Raw genomic sequence first — 27,352 nt, forward strand, 5'->3', positions numbered from 1 at the left:
TTCAACACAGTAGTGGAGGTCCTAGCCACAGCTCAGGCAACAAAAAGTAAAAGGCATGCAAATTGGTAAGGAAGAAGTAAAACTGTCACTATTTGTTGATACTATATATAGAAAACCCTAAAGACTCCACCAAGAGGCACCTGAATGGCTCAGTTGATTAAGTGTCTAACTCCTGATTTTGGCTTAGGTCATGATCTCAGGGTGGTGAGATTGAGCCCCTAGTCTGGCTCCACACTCAGTGGGGAGTCTGCTTCCTTCTTCTCCCTCTCCCTCTTCCCCTCCCCCAGCTCACACTCTCACTCCCCCCCCTTAAATAAATAAATAAATCTTAAAAAAAAAAAGACTCACTGAAAAAACTATTAGAACTGATAAATGAATTCAGTAAAGTTGCAGGATACAAAATCAACATACAGAAATCTGCTGCATTCTACACATTAATAACGAAGTAGCAGAAAGAGAAATTAAGACAATTCCATTTATAATTGCACCAAAAAGAATAAAATACCTAGGAATAAACTTCACCAAGAGGTGAAAGACCTGTACTCTAAAAACTATAAAACATGACACACACAAATGGAAAGATATCCCATGCTGATGGATTGGAAGAATTAACATTGTTAAAATGTCCATACTACCCAAAGCAATCTACAGATTTAACGCAATCCCTATCAAAATGTAACAGCATTCCAGCTGATCCTAAGGGTTAACTTGCTTCAAGTTGACACACTCCTCACTTGCTGACCTAAGACCCTTGATTTGTGACAGAACTAATTTACTTTCTTTGAGATTTGCAAACCACTGGCTTTGAGGAGTGAAGGACCAGAACTTTCCCAAGACACAGAAGCCAAAAATTCTGTTTGAAGCCAACGCAGCTTTCTGATTAGCCTAAAAATTTTTTAGCAAAATGTTTTTTTCTTTTTTTAGGTCACACAAATGATTTTACTGACCTCCCTTTGTGTATCTGTAAACCGGGCCCTCCTCTGCAAAGGAACAGAGTACTCCTACACATGATAAAACAAGAACCAGACCCCATCACACAGTCCCCAAACACTGAGATAACTTTTAGAGCTGGCATCATCAAGTCTTCATGTAATCAAGAAATGTTGCAGGTCACTGCATTCCCTTTGCTGATTAACCACTCTAAATCCCTTTAAAAACCCCTGGGCCAGGCAGAAACCTTGGCATTAGCTTTTGGACAAGAGTCTGTTTTCTCCTCAGGTTGCCAGCCTTCTGAATAAAGTTCAAATTCCTTTGCAATCAAAATTTGTCTCTTCAGTAATGGCCTTTCAAGCAGCCAAACTTGGATACGGTAACAAAAATACCAATGGTATTTTCCACAGAACTAGAACAAATAATACTACAATTTGCATAAAACCACAAAACACCTGGAACAATCAAAGCAAGCTTGAGAAAGAACAAAGCTGGAGGTATCACAATCCCAGATTTCAAGATATAATATAAAGCTGTAATAATCAGAACAGTATAAAAAATAGACACACGGATCAATGGAACAGAATACCCATGCTTACATGGTCAGTTAACATATAATAAAGGAGGCAAGAATATACAATGAGGAAGACAGGCTCTTCACTAAATGGTGCTGGGGAAACTGGACAGCTACATGCCAAAGAGTGAAACTGCACCACTGGCTCACACCATACACAAAAGTAAACTCAAAATGGATTAAAGATCTGAAACCATAAAACTCCTAAAAGAAAACATAGGCAGTAATTTCTTGGACACTGACCTTAGCAATATCTTTCTAGATATGTCTTCTCAGGCAAACAAAAGCAAAAATAAACTATTGGGACTATATCAAAATAAAAGGCTTTTGCATGGTGAAGGAAACCATCAACAAAACAAAATGGCAACCTAGTGAATGAGAGAAGATATTTGCAAATGATATATCCAATAAGGGGTTAATATCCAAAACATATAAAGAACTTATACAAGTCAACACCAATATAATAATAATCATCATCATCCAATTAAAAATGGGCAGAGGACCTGAAGAGACATTTTTCCAAGGACAACTTACAGATGGCGAACAGACACATGAAAAGATGCTCAACATCACTCATCATCAGGGAAATGAAAATAAAAACCACAATGAGATGTTATCTCACACCTGTCAGAATGGTTAAAATTAACACAAGAAATAACAAGCGTTGGTGAGGATGTGGAGAAAAAGGAACTCTCATGCAGTATCAGTGGGAAGGTAAATTGGTACAGCCACTGTGGAAAACAGTACGGCGGTTCCTCAAAAAAGTTAAAAATAAAAATAGCACATTATCCAGTAACTTCACTACTGGGTATTTACCCAGAGAAAATGAAAACACTAATTTGAAAAGATATATGCACCCCTATGTTAATTGCAACATTATTTACAATAGCCAAGATATGGAAGCAACCCAAGTGTCCATAGATAGACGAGTGGATAAAGAAGACGTCACACACATGCATGTGTGTGCATGCGTGCGCACACACACACACACGATCAAATATTACTTGGCCATAAAAAAGAGTGAGATCTTACCATTTGTAACAACATAGATGGATATAAAGGACATTATGCCAAATGAAATATACTGAGAAAGACAAATATAGTATGATTTCACTTATATGTGGAAATCTAAAAACAAACAAACAAACAAACAAAACAGACTCTTACAGAGAACAAACTGGTGGTTGCCAGAGGGGAGGCTTGTGGGAGAGATGAATGAAATATATAAAGGGGATTAAGAGGTACAAACTTTCCGTTATAAAATAAGTAAGTCACTGAGATAAAAAGTACAGCATAGGGAATATAGTGAATAATATTGTAATATGTTGTATGGTAACAGATGAAAACTACACTTATTGTGGTGAGCATTGAGTAATGTATAGAATTGTTGAACCTACATGTTCTACACCTGAAACTAATATAAGATCGTATGTTAATTTTGCTTCATTTTTTAAAAATTGGGATGTTTTCTTCCTGTTGAATTCTAAGACTTCTTTTATATTTTGGATACAAGTCCTTTATCAGATGTGTGTTTTGCAAAGATTTTCTCCTTGTATGTTCACTCTCTTTACAGTGTCTTTCACAGAGCAAAGGTCCTTAATTCTAATGAAATCCAACTTAATCTTTTCTTTAACGGATCATGCTTTTGGTGTTGTATGGAAAAATAATTGCCAAACAAAAGGTTGTCTATATTTTCTCCTGTGCCATCTTCTAGAACCTTTATAGTTTTGCATTTTACATTTAGGGACATGATCCATTTAGTTAATTTTTGTGAACGGTGTGAGGTCTGTGTCTAGATTTTTCTTTTTTTTTCTTTTTTTGCATATGGATATCCAGTTGTTCTAGCATCACTTGTTGAAAAGACTATCCTTTCTCTATTAAATTGCCTTTGCTCCTTTGTCAAAGATCACTTGACTATTTTTGTGGGTCTATTTCTGGGGTCTCTATTCTGTTCCATTGATCTATCTATTCTTTTGCCAATATATGCTCTCTTTATTACTGTAGCTTTGTGGTCAGGCAGTATCAGTCCAACCTCTTTGATTGTGCTGGCTATTTGGGGGTCTTTTGCCTTTCTATATAAACTTTAGAATCAATTTGTTGATATCTACAAAATAACTTGCTAAAACTTTGGGATTGCATTGAAGAAGTCTATAGGTCAAGTTGGAAAGAACTGATTCCAAATGATGTCTTCCAATCCATAAACCCAGAATATTCTTCCATTTATATCTTCTCTGATTGCCTTAGAGTTTTGTAGTTTGCTACACATAGATGCTGTACATATTTTAGAGTCATTTCTAAGTATTACTTTTTGTAAATGATATTATACTTTAAATTTCAAATTTCAATTGGATTCCTGTGTATTAAGCTTGTATCTTAAGATCTTGCCATAATCACCGGTTCTACATTTTAAGTACGCTCCATGCCTAGCGCAGAGCCCAGTGTGGGGCTCAAACTCACCACCCCAAGATCAAACCTGAGACGGTATCAGGAGTTGGACACTTAACGGACAAAGCTAACCAGGCACCCCTCCACATTTTTAATACTTTAAGATTTTCTACAAAAACAATTATGTCATCCCTGAACAAATTCATTTTTTTTCCTTCCCAATCTGTTCATTTTTTATTCACTTTTCTTACTGTATTAGCTAGGATTTCCAGTACAACGTTGAAAGGTGTGGTGAGAGGGCACATCCTTGTTAGCAGGAAAGCTTCTAGTTTCTCACCATTAAGTATGATGCTAACTGGAGAGTTTTTATAAATTTTCTTTATCAAGTTGAGTAAGTTCTATTCCTAGTTTTTTAGAGTTTTTAATCATAAATGAGTGGAGTAAGCACCTATAAATGTTGCTTTAAATCCATCTATCCTATTCATTCTCTAAGCAGGGACAGATGGGAAGCAAGCAAGGGAGGTAAGAAACACAGTTATGCAGACAACTATTCCAAACTGCCTACTGCAACCAAATCAATAGCTCTATATAGAATACGTAACAGGGGCAAGCAAAGCAAAGGAACAGCGGTACACTGGGCATAGGAGCCCAAAAACAAGGACAAATGCCTGGAACTCACTTAAAGGCATTAACAGTTGCCTTTTAGAAAAATGTCTGCCTGTATTCTGTCTTTGGCAAATAGTTAAAATTTTAAAAGGCAGATTTTATTCACACACAATAGGCATTGGCTCAGAGCCAGAGACCTATCTACTCCCAGAACTGAGCTGGGCGATACTCTTAAAAGGACAGAAGGGGTTAATCAGTTGATACGTGCGATGTTACAGTTTTAATTGTAACAAAACATGTTTATCTCTTCCTCCCTTAACCTTCTGTTTTAAATCATAGCTTGGTTTTAAAACACACTACCCATATGGCCTCGAAATCCAGTTTAAAAATTCAGCTCCTCTTTCTAACTTGATAACCTTTGGCCAGACATCTCAAAAATAAGTCCCACAGCCTAAGTTGCTGTGGAATTCAAGTGCAACACAACCGTGGGGCGCTGTTTCTCCCGCACTCTTCCAGGTGCTTCCCTCCCAGAGCCGCCAGTAGGCGGAGGCTTTCCATCGTGGACAACTCCCAAGAAAGCCTACGAGACTGCGCAGATTACGGCTGGAGGAAAATGGAGGCTGCGCCGTGCGCGTGCGACAGAGTAGAGCTTTATTTAAAGCGCCGCCAGACTCCCGGCCCAAGAACCCGCCCCGACTTCAAAGTCCACGCCCAGGTCGCACTGCGCAGCCGCCTGCCCGCCTTCCCTCTCCACGCGACCTAGGGCCAGCCCCTTCGCTCCTCTCCTGCCCAACCCTTCGCCCCGCCAATCCTAGGCCCGGCATGCATCGCGCCGACCTTTTCCTTCCCAGCCGACCCCCCACCTTCGGGCGCCTCCAAATGACAGGCGGCGCGGGGCATTGTGGTCCCGAGCGTGAGAGCGAGACCGGGGGCAGGAAAAAGAAAGCAAAAGACTGGGGCGAGCCGGTAGGGCAGCCCCTGCGCACGCGCACGGGCGGCGGCGGAGGTGAAAAGGGGCGGTGCGTGGTCTACGGCGAGCGGAGTGGGGCGGGGTCGCACGGCCTTGGCGGGGAGTCCGCGAGCCGGGAGGGGAGGGGGGTGGGTGAGGGAGCGGGCGGAGGAGGAAGTGTCATGGCGTCGGGCCGTGGAGCTTCTTCTCGCTGGTTCTTTACTCGGGAACAGCTGGAGAATACGCCGAGCCGCCGCTGCGGAGTGGAGGCGGATAAAGAGCTCTCATACCGCCAGCAGGCGGCCAACCTTATCCAGGACATGGGACAGCGTCTCAATGTGTATCCTTTCCTATTCTTGGCCCTCCGCCGCTCACGCCCGGTCCCCCCTTACTATTCGCCTGGTCGCCTGGTCGCCGGGCCTGCTGCCCCGCGAACATGGCGCCGCCGCCTCGGCCTTCTCTGGGCCTCGGCTGCGCTGTAAGGGAAGGGAGACTCGGGCTCGGGAGGCCGCAAGCGGCCAATGAAAGAGGGAAGGAGAGGAGTCCGGGAATGCGGGCTGGGAAGCTGCGTTGTGTAATCTGTTTGGGGCCGCGCGTGGTGGCGGCGGGGGATGGGAGTGGCGCGTAGGCCAGAAGGGAATCCTAGGGATTATCGCTGAAAAGAGGTGGCTACTTCGACTTCCAGTCGGAGAAGGGGGTCGAGAGGTAGGAGGGTTAGCGATGCTGAAAGGCGTAAGTGTTCTCCGCAGCCTCTCCCCGCGCTCCTCGCTGGTTTGATGGCGGGTCTCGTACCTTGGGAGCTCACTGGAGGTCTTTATGTTTTTGGCATGGTTTTGTATGGGTGTGCGCGCGCGCGTTTCAACTGTCTGATGTTGAGCTTAGTCAGTCCTAGCCATTGATAAATCCTTCCCGAGCTTGCTTAATAGCAATATTGGAGTGAAATGCTCAGCACTTATTTTTACTGTTGGCGTCGAGCCTACCACCACCTTGCAGGGTTTATTTTATATATAATATATATAGTTTTGGGGTTGGTTTTGAGTGAACGGTAAGCATTGGAAAAACACCGTAGATCGGGAATTTTCCATCAGAATTGTTTTGGAAATTAGATGTTGTTTTTCTCGGATATTTCCTAAATGTTACGTTCCAGCTCTCAGCTTACAATAAACACTGCGATTGTTTATATGCACAGGTTTTATATGCATCATTCTTTCACCAAATTCAATAGAAATGTAAGTACTATTTTATTGTTTTTACCATAACCAGATTTTGAGGTAAATGGATATGCAGAAAAAAGTTGGTCGTGGATTTTACTTTTGGATTTAGTGTTGTAAATTACTAGTGAAGGTAAACCGCGTGATAAACGTTTCGCTTGAAATGCAGAATGTTTCTGGTTTGTTTTTTAATTTGTGATGACAAGCTGCCGGGCACTGGGCTTTGCCAGGTTTTTGAGCTAAAAAGTAATAAGAAACGTTTATTACATCGGTATTCGTTTAAATTTTATACTTAACTTTTGAATAATTTCAGATTGTAATGTGCAGTGTAATTTGGCCTAGTCATTCTGTTGTACATCTTAAATGTGTTGGACTCCTTCTGTTTGAAATACTGTGAATTGGGCTTAATTTAATTGTGACGTTCTTTTTAAATGACACTTTGAAAGTTAAATGGTTAGCAGAAATAATTCATTTACTAACACAATTTCTTAAGGTATCAACGTTCCTCTTTATCACAGCATTAGTAGTCTACTTAAATTTTTGGCGACTTAGACATCAAATTTGCCTGAATTCACACATACATTGTCAGAGGTGTGTATATGTATAATCAGTTTTGAAGTAAAACTTATCCTCCAGGACTAAAGAACATAACTTGTAAATCTTGAAGAATTGAGTTAGTACTGTTGAGTTGAAATTTTTATTTTTACCTTGTGAAAGGTGTGAGTTTGGGGTCTGTTCTTTTCAGAGTAATATGCATACTGTGTTGCATCCATTAACAGAATTGCCCGTTGTTTAGAAATATTTAACTGTCTTAATTGTCACTATATTTTTTGCTCTTTTTATCACAGCTGTTTTTAGAATGCTATTCTGAAAGGTGTGTGTAGAAAAAAATGGACCATGGAAGACTTTATGCTTTTTGTAGATTGTCATTAAGACTTTTTTGCTAAGAAAACAATCTTTGAAAGGTCCTTAAAATACTTTCTTCTAATTGGAAGGAACAGCTTCATAGCTTAGATTGATTCCTGTTTTAATCTCTTCGGATCATAAGGCATTTTGGTCTCCTGCAGGCTCCTTTTCTTCTCTTTCTCTTTTAAATCTACGTGATTCTTGTTCTGTTTCCGTTTTTCTAGTTATTTGTTGCGCACAGAACTTAGGTCAGTGATAGTGTTATGGAAGAGAGAGGAAACCTTTTTGGCAATAACATTTAGATTGAGAGAATGACATTTTTATTTAAATTGGCTCCAAAGGGAGTGGTAAACTAATGAATACTAATATAAATGTGACTTTCCTTAAGTAGCCCTGGAAAATGCCGGTAGAAGTCACAAGTCAAAATAGTTCTGGAAATTCTTGATGTGGCTACAGATGTCCCATTTGCTGAAACAGGCCTACTTTTCTACTTCCAGTAAATGATCTCACCACAAGACTATACTTCTCTTTTTTGAACCCTCACTCTTTCATAATTTGTCTCTATGGCCTGGTTGGTGTGCTTTAAAACAGATACCTTGCTTACAGCCAAAATTCACAGCTTTAACTTTAAATTGACTGGTGAAGCCCAGGTCATTTGCATTCTTTAACTAATTTACTTAAATGCCATCATTCAATAAAAAGCCAAAGTATTTTAAACACCACTTAGTGTCTTATATATGTACAAAGGTAAACTTCAGCATTTTACATTAAATTGTTATTAGCAATTGAAATCTGATGTTAATTTCTATTTGAAAAAGTAACATTGCACCCTTCATATCTAATTGTTGTCTTTTTTACCTTTGCTATTATATCAAAAGTGGTTTTAATATTTGTACTGGTGCACTTGCATCAATTGCACAGCCTCACTCTTTTATCTTTTTTTTCCCCTATTCTTTTAGGGTGAAGGGGGTGGTCTCAAATTGAATGTGAGTCACTTTTAAATTCATACTCCCCCACATCATTGGGAAAATTTTTCTTGTAGGGTTATAATGGAATGTAATAGTAAACTACAAAAAGCATGAATTTCACCGCAAAGTAAACTGAACACCATTCACTAAATTAAACCCTAACAAGCTTAAATTTAAGATGCTAGGGACAAACTATATCTAGTTTTTTAATAAACACCATGCATTAATTATATTAAGATGTTTAATGTTCATGTGGATTCATTGTGTTTTCCCACATTGACTAATTTAAAAGTAAAATATCCCCTAAATCTAAAGTGCTATTGTTTAAGAATAAAATCATCATCAACATGTGTTAGTGACCCAGAAACTGTCTTTTATCATTGAATTTTATGTCAGTATCTCTTGGAGGGTTGGATCACTATCAGCAGTAAATGACTTTTATATGTAACCTAATTAGATAAGTCTATCCTTTGCTCACTGGATGCAGTGAGGTTTATGTAATTGGGGTTAGTAATTAAAGAATGGCCTTGCAGCATCAAGCTCAAGATAAATCTAGTGAAGTATAAAAGCCCTGGCACCAACAGTGCCTCCAAGTTCTATACTGTGGGATAACATCCTCTACAGTGTCAATCTTAGAATAAATATTGACCCGGTTTCTCTTAGAAACTCTGTTCATTATTTTGGTTAGTCGAGTTCATGATGCCTTTGTTTCTTATATTAATTCCAAGTCTAATGAATTCTCTTAAGATCAGATCTTAAAGAGCATACTGTTTTCTCAGTGTTTTTAGTGGTCACGGTCTATTCTCATAGCACCTCTCCAAATCACGTGGTCATTTTAATCTTCTCTTAACTTTCCTTAGTTCCGTTGCCTCTTATTTTGAGCTGCAGCATTCAGAACCGTATATAGTCTGCCAGATTTAAATGTATTGTAGTTCTTATTTAATGTACTGTATTTCTGCTAAGGTTCCAAGAGTACACAGTTAAGGACAGCATTCGGGACTGATGATTTTAAGGAACAACTATAATGACTTCGAAGAATATATCATCTAGATCCTATCTGTGTTTCATTTTATACATTTGAGTTAGATTAGTCAGCTGCTACATATAAGCAAACTTGTATTTTTTGCTTGTGCTAAAATTTGTTTACCACTCTTTGCTTACAATCTTTATAATCTTTCTCAGTTGACCTGACTAGTGACTAGATTTCATTTGAAAATTTGCAGATGTTCTTTTTGCATTCCTTTCCTCCCCCTGTAAAGGTTTAAATGAGAAAAGCTATTCTTGTGTCCATCTACAGAAATGCCCATAGTCTCTGTTCTTTGATAATACAGCATTCTGCCATTGTGATTTTTAAGAAGTCTTTGCAGTAGAAATTTATTTAAGACTTTTTTTTAAAGTAGATTTTATCCAGTTTACACTGTGCTTATTTATACTCAGATTGCTTATAAAGTTGTCATACATGATTGCCTTTTGTGAAAGAAAACCAACATTTTGGGGAACTTGGTTAGCTAAAGGGTTTTGTTTATATTTTTATTGTGAAAGCCCTAAATTTCTCTCAAATGTAGTAATGTAGATGAAGTCAAATGTAAAAATGTCCCCTGACACACACATTCAGACTAGAAGGTAAACAATTTAAGGACAGGGTTTTGTTTCTTTTTTGGTTTTACTCACGGTTGTGTCACCAGTACTTCACATAAAGTAGATAATTTAGCAGCTGTCAATAAGATGGATCAATCTTGTTGCTCACAAGTCTGTTGAATGAACCCTTACACATTTTTCTCCGTATACATCCTCTCCACAGAGACAAGCTTTAAATGTTTTATTTTTGAAAACTAATATAAGCACATAGTAAATGAAAATGGTAGAAAGGGGGATATGATAAACCTCCCTCCAATTTAAGTGTGTAAACCCACTGCCCTAGAACATGTGCTGTTGACAGTTTTTGTGTGCCCTTTCAGAAACACTTGTTGCTTGTGCAAGCTTTTATGTATGTATATCTTTTTCAGCCCCCCCAAAAAAGGGTTGGGTTGGGTTTGGTTTCACAGTTGTTAGAAGTCCTCTTTTGAATTAATTCCCCTGTTAGCCATATATCAGTCTTATCATTTATGCATTGTGCATCCCTCTTTTTCGAGATGGTGCAGTCTCTTCCCTTTTCACGTGACAGTGATCTGTCAGGTTTTAAGACAGGTGAAGTTTCAACTCTTCATGAAACATTCCCAGGATAACTCCACTCTTTGACTTCTGAATTTCTCTCTCTCTCTTATTCTTTGGGTCCTTTTCACATCCTATTGTATTCCATCTATTTGGTGTCCTTTATTGCCTCAACATAACTGTGCATTTATGAGGTGAAGTGGGGTTTTTTTTTGTATAAAGTTTTTTTAATTTATTTATTTGAGAGAGAGAGAGAGGGAGAAGCAGGCTCCCCACTGAGCAGGGAGCCCGATACGGGGCTTGATCCCAGGACCCTGGGATCGTGACCTGAGCCAAAGGCAGATGCTTAACTGACTGAGCCACCCAGGCGCCCCGGGGTTTTTTTGTTTTGTTGTTTTTACTGTAAAGTACAACACAAACATAAAACCACCAAACAAATTTATAGCTTAGTGAATTATAGTAAGGCAAACAACCTTGTAACCATCACTCAAGAAAGAGAACTTTGCTTAACTTTCCCATAAGTGTTTCCATATGCCCCATCCCTATGTCAACCTCTTTCCTCCCTCCATAAAATAACCAGTATCCTGGTTATAGTAATCACTTTCTTCTGTTTCTGTATAGTTTTACCACCCAATCCTGCATTCCTGAATGCCACAGTTTAGTCTTGCCCGTTATTAAAAATTTGACTAGTTTTTTAAGTCTCTGAATATACAAGTTTCTCCTCCATCCCTTTCTTTCATTTAAATTTTATCTGTTGAAGAACCTAAAGCATTAGGCCTGTAGAGTCCAGATTTTGTTGATTGTATACTCATGGTACAGTTTATTATGTTCTTTTGTTCTTGAAGTCCCTGCAAATTGCCAGGTGGATCTAGAAATTACATCAAACTCAGGTTAGATGAGTAAGTCTTTAGTAAAACTACAGGTGTTGAGACACCTAATTAGGAGCTACCTGATGTCTTGTCTTTCTATGTTAGCAGCTGTTGATTGATATTCAATGCCTAGATCCTTTCACTCATTGTGATACTCTCATTTCTTCATTATTAATTGGAATATTTTTATAATGAAATGCTGTAATTCATTTACTACTTAGACACCCAGTTGTACAGTTCATAAAGGAAAGGCAGGATAAATACATGATTCTCACCCTACGTGTACCACCTTTGTTGAAATATAATTCATATACTGTACATTTCATCTGTTGAAAGTATACAGTTTAGCGGGGTTTTTAATTGTATTCACAAAGTTTTATGTCAATTTTAGAAATTTTCATTACCCCAGGAGGAAACCCTACACCCGTTGGCCATCTCTTTTCACTCTTCCCTCACCCTATTCTGGACTTTTCCTGTAAGTGGAATCCTACAGTACGTGGTACTTTGTGACTGGCCTCTTTCCCTTACTGCATAATGTTTTTAACGTTTATCTGTGTTGTAGCTTGTATCAGTACTTATTTTTCTTGCAGACTACCATTATACCACATTTTATATATCCATTTATCAGTTGATGGACATTTGAGTTGTTTCCACTTTTTGGTTATCATACTGCTCCTGTGAACATTTATGTATAAGTTTCTGGGTGGACCTATGTTTTGGTTTCTTGGGTGCAGGAGTAGAATTTCTAGACCATATGGTAACTCTATACCCCAATAATCTTGGATAGCTTCCTCACTATCTGTGACAGCAAGGTATTCCAGGCTCATCTTGTACATTTTCTTTTCCACAGTTGGAATGGCCATTTCTTTAAGAAATCCTCCTTTGTTTTAGTAGGAAGTGGTTATTTCAAAACCATGAGCTGGACACTAGGGATACTCATTATTACTGTGCTCATCTTGTTTCTAGGGATCTGCAATGAAGAGAGTAAGGAAATACATAGTACCGTAAATATATATTTACTATGCACATTGGTATATTAAATGTTTATTATTCATTTATACATTAAATATATGAAGCATACATTAACCAGGTTTTTTTTAATAGGTATTCATTTTAAATGTATAATACCTCAGGAGTTCACTGATTCAAGATAGCAGCAGCATTTTTTACTTAACCTCTCTTTTATGGTACATTTCTATGACCTTTCACACCAAAATCGTAGTTCTTAAGAATGTGGGATTAGTGGGCGCCTCGGTGGCTCATTCAGTTAAGCGTCTGCCTTTGACTCAGTTCATGATCAGGACCGGGCCCCACTTCAGGCTCCCTGCTCAGCCAGGAGCTGCTTCTCCCTCTGCCTGCCTCTCCCCCTGCTTGTGCTCTGTCAAATAAATAAATAAAAACTTAAAAAAAAAAAAAAGTGGGATTAGAGAATTCATCCCATCATCACTCATTAACTTAACCCCACATTACACAAATAAGTCTTGTAATAGTACTTTCACCACCAGTATAATTACTGAGAACAATAAAATGTTGTTGTTTTGCTTTCCCTCTCATCCCTGGTTTTTAAAGTCGTATTGTGGCTACGTTATCTTAAATAGCCATTACAAAACTCTTCCTTTTAATCCTTATTTAATCTTAGTACTCCAGGTAACTCTTTTTGTTTACTGCCAGTGCTTCTGTTCAAGTCTCTATAGTCATTTTGATTGTTTGAAGTTCTCTTGAACATCATGGAAACAAAATCCTCTGAATCTTTGCATGTTGATAATAGTTTATCTGTGATGTTTATACTCAAGGTCAGTTTTACTGTGTATAAAATTCTTGACTCACGCTTTCTTTTTTTAGGTATCTTAAATATATAACACCTTTTTTTCCTGGCATAAAGCACTATTACTGGTGGTGATCTAGTTTTCTTATGGCCAAAGGACTTTTTTTTTTCATATAATCCAGTAATTTTATTACAGTATGTCTTAATGTTGGTTGTTCTGGGTTTATATACTCAGGTGATCTTTCAGTGTGTGACTTCATATCTTTTTTGTTTGTTTGTTTTTTTGGTGGGCAGCAAAGCAGGGTTTATAGAGAGATAGTGAAGCAAGAGTTTATTGAGTGATAGTACAAAGCTCCCAAAGAGGGAGGGGACCTGAGAGGGTTGCCCACTTCATATCATTTTTACTTATGTTTTGTGTTTTGAATCCTTAGTATCTATTAGTTTGGAGGTGTGTTACTGTTTTAATTTTTCTGGTTTTTTTACTGTGGTAAAATATACATAACATTAAATTTATCATTTTAACCATTTTTTTAAGATTTTATTTATTTATTTTTAAAGATTTACTTACTTGACAGAGCGAGAGAGAGCAAGCAGGGGGGAGCAATAGAAGGAGAGGGAGAAGCAGGCTCCCCGCTGAGCTGGGAGCCCGATGGGGGCTCCATCCCAGGACCCTGGGATCATGATCTGAGCCACCCAGGCGCCCCTCAAGATTTAATTTATTTATTTGTCAGGAAGAGAGAGAAACACTGAGCAAGCAGGGCGGTAGCAAGCAGAGGGAGAAGCAGGCTCCCCACTGAGCCACTGAGCAAGGAGCCTGATGCGGGACTCAATCCTGGGATCCTGGGATCCCATGACCTGAGCCAGAGGCAGATGCTCAACTGACTGAGCCACCCAGGCGTCCCCTTTTCTTTTTTTTTTTTTAAAGATCATTTTAACCATTTTTAAGTGTACAGTTCAGTGACATTAAGTACATTCACACATTGTTGTGCAAACATCACCACCATCCATTTCTAGTACTTTTTTATCTTTTCAAACTGAAATTCTGCTCATTGAGCAAACTCCACATTCTCCCCTCCCCCAGCCCCTGGCAACCACCATTCTATTTAGTCTATGAATTTCACTATTGTTATCTCATATAAGTGGAAACATACAGTATTTGTCCTTTTTTCTGTCTGTTTTATTTCACTTAGTATAATGTTTTCAAGATTGATCCATGTTGTAGCATGTGTCAGAATTTCCTTCCTTTTTAGGGCTGAATGTTATTCCATTGTATGTATGAACCACAGTTGGATTCCTTTTACCTTTTGGTTATTGTGTGAATAACGCTGCTATGAATGTGGGTTTAAAAAATCTGTGTTAAGTCCTTGCTTTCAACTCTTTTGAGCATATACCCAGAAGTGAAATTACTGTATCACATTTTGATTTCATGTTTAATTTTTTGAGGAACTGCCATATTGTTTTCCACAGCAGTATAGCACTCTCTTAAATTCCCATTAGCAATGCATAAGGGTTCCAAGTTCTCCATGTCCTCACCAACACTTGTTCTTTTCTAGTTTTCTGATAACAACATAACCATCCTAATGAATGTGAAATGGTATCTTGTTGTAGTTTTAATTTGCATTTCTCTGGTGGCTACTGGTGTTTAGCATCTTTTCATGTGGTTACTGGCCATTTATATATTTTCTTTGGAGAAATGTCTAACCAGTCTTTTTTTTTTTTTTTTTTTAAGATTTTATTTATTTATTAGAGAGAGAGAGCACATGAGAGGGGGGAGGGTCATAGGGTCATTGGGAGAAGCAGGCTCCCTGCCGAGCAGGGAGCCCGATGCGGGACTCGATCCAGGGACTCCAGGATCATGACCTGAGCCGAAGGCAGTCGCTCAACCGACTGAGCCACCCAGGCGCCCTAACCAGTCTTTCATCCGTTTTTTAATTGGGGTTTTTCTTAAGTTATAGGCGTTCCTTATATATTCTCGATATTACTTTCTTACCAAATATGTGATTTGCAGATATTTTTTTTCATTCTGTGAGCTCTTTTCACTTTTTTGATGCATGAAACTTTTTAATTTTGATGAAGCCCAGTCTACCTATTTTTTGTTGTGTTGCTTATGCTTTTGGTGTCATTTCTAAGAAATCATTGTCAAACGCACCATGGAACTTTTTTTGTTTTCTTCTGACAGTTTTAAAGGTTTAGTTCTTTCTTTTAGGTCACCGATCCATTGTGAGTTAATTTTTGTATGTGTTGTGAAGTAAGGGTTTGATTTCATTCTTTTGCATGTGGATATCCAGTTTCCCCAGTACCATTTGTTGATTTTTTTTTTTTTTTTTGAGCTGTTCTTTCTAGTGTGATTTTTGTTGCTTAGGGTTAATTCTTCTAATTTTTTCTTATAGTATCTTTGTATGGCCTAAATACTTTCCAGTTACATATACAGGAGTATAGCATCTTGCTTTCTGAGGTTCCCTGGCTGTGTTCCCCTCCTCATTTTTATCTTCTCTTTACCTTCCCCCTATCTTGCCAGTTCTGCTTTGGTTCTCAAAAGTTTCTCTTCAGTATGAAGTCCTGGAAAAGAGCCTTGGGAGATCGATCGATTTGAAAAGTACGTAAGAAGTTAGCTTCAACCCTTTAAGCCCTACTCTAGGCCTCTGGCATCTACTCACTTATTGAACTTGACAGAATTCCTCCCAAATTCAGCTGCTGTTCCCCAATTGGCCCACCATGATTTCCAGTTAAATGTCTGTGGGCTATTTTGAGGTTCTTTTATCAAGTCCAGTAAATGTCCCATTACTTTCCATTGCTTCTTTAGATGCTGATACTGGGTAGGTATTATGGCTACATATTTGCCAGTTTTGTCCTTAACCCATTTGTAGTTTGGAATTTCCTAGGAATGCCTTGCCAGGTAGTTTGGTTATAAATATCTATGGGGATATTTGTTGGTATTTATTTGATATTTCTTGTTACTCTGTTTTTCTATGGGGATTTGGTTACCACCTCTGCCACTATCTTCTCAGAACTCTTCATATAAAACATTAAAAGGTAATTGTCGGTTACTTTTAGAGATGATACACTAATTTCCAAACACAGAAATAGACTATCATCTAAATGTACAGTTGACCCTTAGGTTTGAACTCCATGGGTCCATTTATACACAGATTTTTTTCAGTAAGTATATTGGAGTTTTTTTAGAGATTTACAACAATTTGAAAAAAACTCAGTGACAAACTGCATAGCCTAGAAATACTAAAAATTTGAGAAAAATGAGGTATTGTGAGAATACGGTATATAATACATATAATATACTAAATGTGTTGACTATTTTTATTATTATTTTTTATTGTTATGTTAATCCCCATACATTACATCATTAGTTTTAGATGTAGTGTTCCATGGTTCATTGTTTGTGCATAACACCCAGTGCTCCATGCAGAACGTGCCCTCCTCAATACCCATCACCAGGCTAACCCATCCTCCCACCCCCCTCCCCTCTAGAACCCTCAGTTTGTTTTTCAGAGTCCATCATCTCTCATGGTTTGTCTACCCCTCCGATTTCCCCCCTTCATTCTTCCCCTCCTGCTATCTTCTTCTTCTTCTTCTTTTTTTTTTTTCTTAACATATATTGCATTATTTGTTTCAGAGGTACAGATCTGAGATTCAGCAGTCTTGCACAATTCACAGCGCTTACCAGAGCACATACGCTCCCCAGTGTCTATCACCCAGTCACCCCATCCCTCCCACCCCACCCCCCACTCCAGCAACCCTCAGTTTGTTTACTGAGATTAAGAATTCCTCATATCAGTGAGGTCATATGATACATGTCCTTCTCTGTTTGACTTATTTCGCTCAGCATAATACGCTCCAGTTCCATCCACGTTGTTGCAAATGGCAAGATCTCATTCCTTTTGATGGCTGCATAATATTCCATTGTATATATATACCACATCTTCTTTATCCATTCATCTGTCGATGGACATCTTGGCTCTTTCCACAGTTTGGCTATTGTGGACGTTAATTGACTATGTTATCTGTAAGGCTTCCAGTCAACAGTAGGCTAATTGTCAAGTTTTGGGGGAGTCAGTTACACGTGTATTGGGGGGTAACACTACTAACCCCTATATTGTTCAGGGGACAACTTTAATAGGTTTAAGAACTTCTAAGAAGATAAGGATAATTTTTTAGGAATAATTAAGTCACTTGAACTTCATCCTGTTGAAGAGGGAACATATGATCCATCTGGGATAGTTTATCAATAGACATAAAAAGCATATGTGATATTCTTGACTGATCTTTTTTTTTTTGCAAATGAATTCTGAAAAGAACTCTAGAATGTTCTCCCACAAAACTTTAATGTTATTTTGAAACATGGAAATCTGCCTGCCTAATTACAGAGATGTTGACTGATGTAGTGTATTGGGCTCTATATTATACAAGTCTTTATAAAGTCTTCATAAGGCAGCTTTTTCCCCTCAAAATTAGATGATTGTAAAAGGTTCAAATCAGATATTTTCTACACACACACACACACACACACACACACTTATGTGTCTGTTAGTCTTTTTTTCTTTTAAAGATTTTATTTATTTATTTGACAGAGAGAGACATAGTGAGAGAGGGAACACAAGCAGAGGGAGTGGGAGAGGGAGAAGCAGGCTTCCCGCAGAGCAGGGAGCCCGATGTGGGGCTCTATCCCAGAACCCTGGGATCATGACCTGAGCCGAAGGCAGACACTTAACAACTGAGCCACCCAGGTGCCCCTGTCTGTTAGTCTTGATAGTTCATATGTTTCTGTGGTAGCTTTAGCTCATTTGTCTCAGAAATAAGAAAGCATTTTATACAGTTTGGTAACGTATTTGTAAACTAACTGATGTATAGAATAGAGCAGATTTTTACATTAACAAATGTACGTTGAGTATTTTTATTAGCCAAGACACACAAAGGTCTCTGTGTAAAGACTGTAATTTATAAATTGATTTTAAAGGCAGTTAACAATGGGAATGCTGAAGATGTTTTTAGTGCGTAAAATTGGGTAAAATAAATTTTTTAAGGGAAAATCAAATTAGATTGCTATATACTCTACAGTGGGAGAAATGATGGAAATCTAAAATGTTATTCATAACTAACTTATGGTTCTAGATGTAAAGGTGGTGTATTAAGTACCCCTGATACCATATTTACGGAAAAACATGTAAAATGAAATTTTTCTTTAAATTATTTGAATCTGATACAGAAAAAGAAAAAATGACTGTAGAAGTTCACCTACTTGTTCAGCGTTAAAATTTTTAAATATTACAGCTTTAATGGTTTGTACTTTGTTATGTGATACTGTGTTTACATGATAGTAGTTACTCCACAAACATTGAGTGCATGTTATATGACAAGCAGTGTGCAAAGAAGTTATGATTTTTTTAAAATAAATAAATAAGAAATAGTGTTTTTCCTAAGGGACTTATATTCTAGTGAGAGAGGGGAAAAAAAAGTTTGTCTTTTTCTACTGTGGGAATGACTAGGAACATAATCAATTTGAGCTATTTTGTAATGCCTATGAACATTTAATACATTTCAGTCTGTTTCATATCATTTTAATGAATTTTTTCTTTAGAATGCCAGTTGTGGGTTTAAACCTGTGCTGATAATATAGCCACTAACTGGAAGTGGGTTAATTTCACATTTCTTTACTATTTTAACATGGTTACTAGGAAAATTTTAATTACAATTGTGGCTCACATTTCTATTTGATGGTGCTGGTTTGAGCTATAAACTCTTAAAAAGTAGTGCCAGTTAAACTAATGAAAAGTATAGACATTTGTGTGTGTCAACAAGATTACTGTTGGATCTCACTGTAGTAATTTGTTCTTTAAGAAGTTTGCACATTCAAGCTAATTTTAAATAGAGGGCTTATTTAGAAGTTGAAAAAGTAATGATCATGTTTCTTTTCTGGTCAAAAATCTTGAGATCATGAAAACTGTCATAGTTTCATGCTTAGAAAAAAAATAGCTTTGAGCAGGGAAAGGAAATTTTGAGGATTTGGGGGCAGTCTTTAGAAGGTACATTGATTCCGAGAAGATAACCAAATTTTTACATGCTCCCCACATCCTTAGATAGAAGTTTTAGTTTGTATTGCTCTAACTCAGTGACTCATAGGAGTAGCTACTTGAATTAATAATATGGTTCACTTTATGTAGACTTAAAAATCTGTTCATATTATTTTTGTTAATCAAACAAATCAGATGTTTTCTGAAATAATTATGTAATTTAAATGTCAAAATTAAATGTTGTTATTATACCATTTTACTTTTAAATTAACAGATGGGCTATAAAGTTAGTTATACAGGGTTAACATGAATGTTGTTCACCAGTGTTTATTGTACTGTGATTAGGTTTTTGGTTTCCTAGAAATTTCCTTTTTTAAGATTTTATTTATTTATTTGACAGAGAGAGACACAGGGAGAGAGGGAACACAAGCAGGGGGAATGGGAGAGGGAGAAGCAGGCAGCCATGACCTGAGCCGAAGGCAGATGCTTAACGACTGAGCCACCCAGGCACCCCTAGAAATGTCCTTTGTTGGAAGTAAAAGGGATGTCTTTTAAAAGGGGGGGGGGGGATGTCTTTGACATAAGCTTCTTTAAAAAAAAACTTGATTGAGATAATTCACAGACCATAAAATTCACCTATTTATAATGTACAGTTTAATGGATGTGTTTATAGAGTTGTACAGCCATCATCACAGTCTAAGTTTATAATACTTTGTTCACCCCAAAAAGAAACCCTGTACCCATTAACAGTTGTTCACTGATTCCTCCCTCCCTTTCAGACCTGGCAACCATTCTCTGTCTCTCAGTAGATTTGCCTTTTTTGTACATTGCATGTAAATGAAATTATATAATGATGTGGTCTTTCACTTATTATAATGTTTGCAAGATCCATCCATCGTGTAGCATGTATCAATGCTTCATTTCTTTTCGCTGCTGAGTAACATTCCATCCATCATGTAGATAATACCTCATCTTGTTTATCAGTTGATGGACATTTGGGTTATTTCTGCTTTTTAGCTATTGTGAATAATGCTGCTGTGAACAACCCTGTACAATTTTTTGTGTGGACATATGTTTTCGTTTCTCTTGGGTATATACCTAGGAGTGGAATTGCTGGGTTGTATAGTAACTCTAGACCTCAGTAATCTTGGAAGAAAGTAGCCATACCATTTTACCTTCCACAAGCAATGTGTTAAGGGTTCCAATTTCTCCGCATCCCTGCCAACATTTGTAATTGTTATTGTCTGTCTTTTTTTAATCGTCATTATTATTATTATTATAGGCATCCTAGTGAGTATAAAGCATCTCATTGTGGTTTTGATTTGCATTTCCATAATGACTAGTGTTATTGAGCATCTTTTCATGTGTTTATTGGCCATTTGTAGTATGATTTTTGGGGAAATATCTACTTATCCCTTCCCCCCCCTTTTTTTTTTAAAGTAGGCTCCACGCCAGGCAGAGCTTGAACTCATGACCCTGAGATCAGGAGTCGGACGCTTAACCCACTGAGCCATCCAGCGTCCCCCCTTTCCCATTTTTTTAAATTGCGTAGTCTCTCTATTAAATTGTAAGAGTTCTTCATATATTCTGGTACGAATCCCTTATCAGATACAGGATTTGCAAATATTTTCTCCCATTTTATGGGTTATCTTTTTCACCTTGCTGATGGTTTCATCTGTAATACATGCATTTAATTTACTAGGATTTTTCTTTTGTCACTTGGGCTTTGATGTCACATCAAAGAAGACATTGCTTGATCCATGGTCATGAAGATTTATTCCTGTTTTCTTCTAAGAGTTTTATAGTTCTGGCTCTTAACATTTAGGTCTGTGATCCATTTTTAGTTAGTTTTTGTTTATGGTGTATTGAAAAGATTTTTTTTTCTCCATTGAATTAAATGTTTATTTCTGGAAACTATTGTATTTTATGATCTTTATGTCTTTCCTTATACTATTACCACGTGGTCTTAATTCCTATAGCTTTGTAGTAAGTTTTGAATTCAGGAAGTATGAGTCTGCTGACTTTGTTTTTCTTTTTCAAGATTGCTTTTGCTATTCTTGCATTTCCATAGAAATTCTAGGATCAGCTGGTAAGTTTCTGCAGAAAAGTTGAGATTTTGACAGGGAATGTGTGAATCTGTAGATCAGTTTAGGGAATACTATCCAAAACAATATTAAGTCTTCAATAATATTAGTTCTTACTTGTTTAGTCATCTGAAGGAAAGTGGACTTTTAAAGATTTATGTGGGATATTTGAATACCTATGCAACTTGTTTCCCAATAATCTCTATTTATTGTTGGCTGGTAGGAGCTGAGTGTATAAGGAGCCGGGAGTAGAGACTTAACTATGAAATGCTACATGTACTTTGTAAGTTGAATTTTTTTTTTGTTTTTGTAACAGATTCATAATGGTAACATAGGCTCCATAAATAAGTTTTTAAATGCCAAGTTACATTAAGCATTTAAATACTTTTAAATATCATGTAATTAGTCTATGGAAATCAGGCCTTGTTCTTTTAATTATTACTGCTTTTAAGCAGTACTTGAATACTAGTCAGTCTTTATTAAACCAGCTCTCTTTTAGATGTAATTAGAAATCCCAAATAACATCCAACCTGAAGACTTTTTTATTTCTCAGTATAAATTTTGTTATGTTGACAGTATTACACTCATGCATAATTATACAGGTAGGAAAACAGTGAAAATACCAGACTGAGTTAATGACATTTTCTGTCATACTGAGATGTCAGTCTTTTCAGTGCATCAGAATTAAGGATATGAACCACTTAACTTTGTACTGGAATTTTTGTCTAATTGGTCAAGCTTAGTGATCTTTGTTTTAAACAATGGACATTTTGACTTATTCTGTATTTTTTTCTTTGTTGAGGGGCTGTTACCCCCTTATTATATCTAAGTTTCTACTTCCTTTTTCCTATTCTAGGACCTTTGTGGGAGTCTTCTAAAGTTATGCCATTACCATTTTTCTTTATCTATAGCCTTAGGTGTGTGGTTTCCCAATTTTGAGCTGTGACACCTAGAACTAACTGTGTATTCATTAATGAAGGCTTTTGAAGGCACAGGAAAATAGTTATCCTAGTCTTAGGGGAGGGGGTAGTTTGGGGGCAGTTAAGGAACAGGGCAGAAGTGGCTTCACCGGCCTGTAGGGCCTAAGGGTGAAACCTAAGAACAGATGAGAACAAGCCTATTGATGACGTATTAGCAAATAGAAGGTGGACTTGGAAGTCTTTTCTTTGCTTCTGTTAAGACTCTTTTGGATTAGGGGCGCCTGGGTGGCTCAGTTGGTTGAACGACTGCCTTCGGCTCAGGTCATGATCCTGGAGTCCCGGGATCGAGTCCCGCGTCGGGCTCCCTGCTCAGCGGGGAGTCTGCTTCTCCCTCTGACCCTCCCCCCTCTCATGCTCTCTCTATCTCATTCTCTCTCTCAAATAAATAAATAAAATCTTAAGGAAAAAAAAAAAGACACTTTTGGATTAGGAAATTTAAAGTTGAGTAATAAACCAGCTATGGGTAGTTCTTTTTTTTTTTTTTTTAAGATTTTATTTATTTATTCATGAGCGAGAGAGAGGCAGAGGGAGAAGCAGGCTCCCAAGGAGCAGGGAGCCCAATGTGGGACTCGATCCCAGGACCCTGGGATCATGACCTGAGCCGAAGGCAGACGCTTAACCGTCTGAGCCACCCAGGTGCCCAGCTATGGCTAGTTCTTAAATACAGATGTACACACAAGGTGTATGCACAAAATTAATTACTAAAAGAATAAAGACCAGAATGATTCATTTGAAACTGACTGGTATAGCCATCATCAGTGATTTAGAAATTACCCAGGCTTTTGTTAATTCTAACTGACCTTGCCTCCAAATATCAAGGTTGAAGCCAGCAGTGGAGAGTTAAGAATGTCAGCAGTGAGGGCATCATGAGCAGAAAGGGGAGACAGCGGCCAGGAATGGGCAGGAGGAGAAAAGATGGAGAAGGAAGGGAGTCAGATCAAGTGGTAGGAATGGAAACATATAAAGGACTAGAAAAAGAGAAGGGGGTGACAACAGCTGGAGGGAGAAGGGACAAAAGAAATACTGGTGTATTGAAGTGATTGAAGTAATGTTGTGTGTCATCACTTTAGTGTGTCTGAATCTGCTTAGTTAGGGCTACCATGGAACCTTTAAAGAATTCAGTTTAACTGTGAAAGGAAGATGAGCAAGAAAGAAAGGAATTTTTAAAAGCATGCTCAATCACTTTTTAATTTTAAGATCAGCAGTAGCAATACACAGTTGTTTAATTTTACAACATAGTAATGATAGTATTTGAGTCCTGTTACTCTGGGGCACTATTCTAAGTGCTTTACATATATTGATTCATTCAATCCTCACCACAGTTTTATAAGCAGATACTGTTTCTCCCATTTTACAGATGTGCGGAAACTGAGCCACAAAGAGAATAAGTAATTTGCCTAGGCTAGTCAGATAACAGAGCCAGGATTCCACTGAGGCAGCCTGACTACTGTGCTACAGCTAGCTTCATCACCTCCACCTCCCCCTCTCCATGATTTATATGGTATATTTCTGTAGAAATTTGTCTTGTTTTGAGAACATAATATCCCTTTGAAATAGTTGTACATCTGCTAGGCTGGCAAACTCTGGACACTATTTAAAAATCAGTTTTTATTTCCTTTAATTATAGTAATTCAAGAAGGTTTATTAAATTAGATAACAACACAAGGATGGATAGTGCACGGTCCCTGTCCCCAGTGAACTAAATCTCAGTTTGTAGTTGTTTGCTCACTCAAACCAAGTATCTGCTCCAATACTGGTGTGAATTCTTTGACTTTGAACCAAGTTTACATGCATTAATGAATGTTTGTTGCCTTCAAAAAGGACCCTCACCTTTAAAAGCCACAGACCAACTAATAATATAGCCATTACTTAGAACTTCTGGAATTCTTTTCCTTTCAATAAGCCACACAACAAAATCAGCTTTCTATACAAAAAGCAGAAGTACCTAACTTGATTACCTTCTTTAGTCATCCTTAAAATTAAAGCCTCACATGGATATTCACAAAGTATTATCCAAAAAGGTGTTTTGTTTTTACAGCCCTGATGGAGTAAAATGTTTGCAGGCTATAGAGGAGGAAATGTGAATGGAGTTAGTGGATTTCACCAGAACTTTGGAAGAGTGTTGGGTATTAGTGTTGCACTGGAGGAGGATGAGAATTGAGCCCTATTTAGAGGGAACAGAAAGACTTCTGTGAGGAGTGTGGGTAAATAAACCAGGAATCTACCCTGAAGATCATTGCTTAGCTCTCTGAACATTTGATTTTTTTAATTATTTGTAGAACTTTAGAACCATTCACTAGTACACATACTTTGTTTCCATTGAGACTATCTTGTAATGAGAAAAGCAGTGTGGTTTGAAAGTACTTGTTGGTATTGAGGCTTACAAGAAGTCTGAAGAGAATGAAGCGGTCACTGGGACTCCTAAGAGATTTTACCAAGAAGAACTCATTGGAGACTTTTAGAGGTACCTTTTAGGCGAGTAAGAAATCCTGGATCATCTGGCAGTTAAGAAGGACATTTATGTATTAAGTTCGGTGTAATTTGACATTGGACTTGAGTCTGTATTGCTTCACTCTTTTGTAAATAGTTCTGGCATTTGATGGCTGGTTTAGCCATTCCCCTCTTAGACATGACTTAGATAAAAAGTGAGAGATTGTGGGAAACCGAGAGTATCTTTATTGTTTCTTGCATTTCTTACCCCATGCTATTGGCTCTTAGAAGTTACTGTGGGATTTGGGATACTTCGAATTTAACATCGGTGCCCTTATAATTATATGTGGATTATCCACATATCATTCATTTGGCAAATACATTGAACAGCAGCTGCACAATGGGAGACAATGGGAACATGAATGAGTAATGCAGTCTCTATATTTAAGCTGCTTCTAGACTGGTAGGGCAGACAACATTAATAAGCCAGAAGTTAGAATACAGTGAAAGTACAATAATAGAGGTATGCAGCTTCCTGTTGAATAAAGAAGGACGCTTCACTCTGACTCAGGAATTTTCCTTAGGATGAAGTAAGCCTTTAAATAGAAAAGGAATTAATCAAACAAAGTAGGTAACAGTATAGGAAATTTTCAGCATGTGGAAGAAATAACTGAGCTCGGAAATGATTATCCACTCTCTTGTACTTTCTACATTTCAGAAAACCCCCTGCCTGCATGACTGCTTAAGTTTAGTTGGTATTTCAAGAATATTAACTAATTTTGGTGTTGCTTAATTAAATTTGTTGTAAAGATAACAGTTTATTCTCAGTCTGTGAAAACTAAGAATAAGTTGCTTTTTTGAGCATTCTCAATTTTGACATCTTTTCCTTGTTGTAATTTTAATTCTGAAGGATGGAAGTAAGTTGAAAGTCCCAAGTTGAAATTACTCAGTCCTTTTAAGGTAACATTACTGGTTGTTTGGAGCCAAGCTCACTTAATTTTAGGTCTGTTTTAAACATGTATAATCAGGAAGTGAATTTCTTGAAGTCATTTTTACCCCATTTACTCATCTGCAAATGCAATTGGACTAGTGAAGGTCCCTTTCAGATCCAAAATCCAGTGATTAAATTTCATGGTTCAGCATTATTTATAAGTTGTTTTAAAAGCTCAGAGGAAAGAGTCCTCCTTGTATCAGAAACTTTCTCCTCATGTTAACTACCCAAATCATGTAGCATGATTTATGCTTTCTCTCCTCCCCTCCCTCTTTTGGCATTGTTTCTATATAGTGATTGATGACCCCCAAGATACAGTGAGACTCAGTGTTCGTCTCTTGAAAAATAATGAATCTGAATCTTATCATTTAGAAATCATCTTCCCATGAGAAATTTCTTCTGTGTAATCTTAGATTATTTGAATTTAGAATGTGCCTATTTTCTGAGTCAGCAATAAATTTTGTTTATTACTACCTTTTTGGGTAAATATTGCTCAAAATTGATGTTTCTCTGTCTTAGTCAATGTCTTTGTAGTGCTATGTTCTTACACTTCAATCCCAAGAACATATAACTTACTGAAGCCAAAAAATATTGCATATTTCTTGATCTCCTGTTGGCAATGTTTCTGCTCTCTTGGTTTATCCTACATGTTTATTCCCTGGGTTGGGGTTTTTTTTTTCTTACCTACTTTTAATATGCTATAGTGAAGTAATACAGATACTAGGTAGTAATCACGTTCAGAATCTTCTCATTTTGCCTTATAGACCCTTTTTCTGTCCCGAAAGCGGTATTATGTAGCTCTTAGCCACACAGTGAATTGATTAATTTAAAAGAACCCTAGAAAGTAGTGGCTGTACCTACAAAGAAGGAAAATCTGGGTATATTTTACTACTTTTTTTTTTTTTTAAGCTATGGCTTTATTATTTTGCTTGAGGTTTTTTTTTTCCCCCTTTACCTCCACAATATGCATTAGTAAGATTTAAAGTTTCTTTTAGTTAGCCCAAATAGAAGTCTTTTTCCTTTTTCCCTTTGGTGTTCTATTTGCAAAACAAGTAAAGCAGGTTTTATAGACTAGGGTAACTAGTTTTATTTAATGAATCCCTTTATTAACTCTTATATCAATCTTAGCCCAACTCACAGTTCATACTTTTAATACTCCATTCCTTCTTTGCACACCCCTCCTTTAGAAAACAGAAGGTTTTTCCAAAATTTTTTACTTTTAAATCACCAAATGTTTATCTTTTCTGCAGATAATATCACCTACCGCATTATTTTTGGCTGCAAAAGTGGAAGAACAGGCTCGAAAACTTGAACATGTTATCAAAGTAGCACATGCTTGTCTTCATCCCTTAGAGCCACTGCTGGATACTAAATGTGATGTATGTAATAATAATTCAATTGGTGTTGCCTTCCAACTGCTGCTTATTTATTTCACCATTTAGGATGTAATACTGGGGAGTGATCTAACAGAAACAGATTTTATGTGTGTACATGAGTTTCAGTGTCGTTCTGAATCGTGTTAAGGCT

The 27,352-nt window shown here is 37.5% G+C and overlaps 1 protein-coding gene across 6 annotated transcripts in view; it reads left to right on the top strand.

The window, feature by feature from the left end:
- Nucleotides 1-5,585: 5,585 nt before the first annotated feature.
- CCNT2 (cyclin T2) overlaps nt 5,586-27,352 on the top strand; it is a 42,158-nt gene continuing 20,391 nt past the window's right edge. For 3 of the 6 annotated variants that reach the window (XR_008505631.2, XM_045868965.3, XM_045868966.3), the window contains exons 1-3: nt 5,586-5,784; nt 6,592-6,673; nt 27,076-27,204. Coding sequence is in view for 4 of the 6 variants with exons in the window: in XM_045868965.3 (XP_045724921.1) it covers nt 5,627-5,784; nt 6,592-6,673; nt 27,076-27,204 (369 nt within the window). In the remaining 2 variants the exon portion in view is untranslated. Of the gene's footprint in view, nt 5,785-6,591; nt 6,674-8,520; nt 8,548-15,160; nt 15,911-27,075; nt 27,205-27,352 lie in introns of those variants that run through there. The other 3 variants (XM_064586445.1, XM_064586446.1, XM_045868968.3) reach the window with 2 other exon arrangements.

The sequence above is a fragment of the Mirounga angustirostris genome, unplaced genomic scaffold (assembly GCF_029215605.1).
Source record: "Mirounga angustirostris isolate CCGP_5_RB_7025 unplaced genomic scaffold, mMirAng1.0.hap1 SCAF_3, whole genome shotgun sequence".
NCBI classification, from domain to species: domain Eukaryota; kingdom Metazoa; phylum Chordata; class Mammalia; order Carnivora; family Phocidae; genus Mirounga; species Mirounga angustirostris.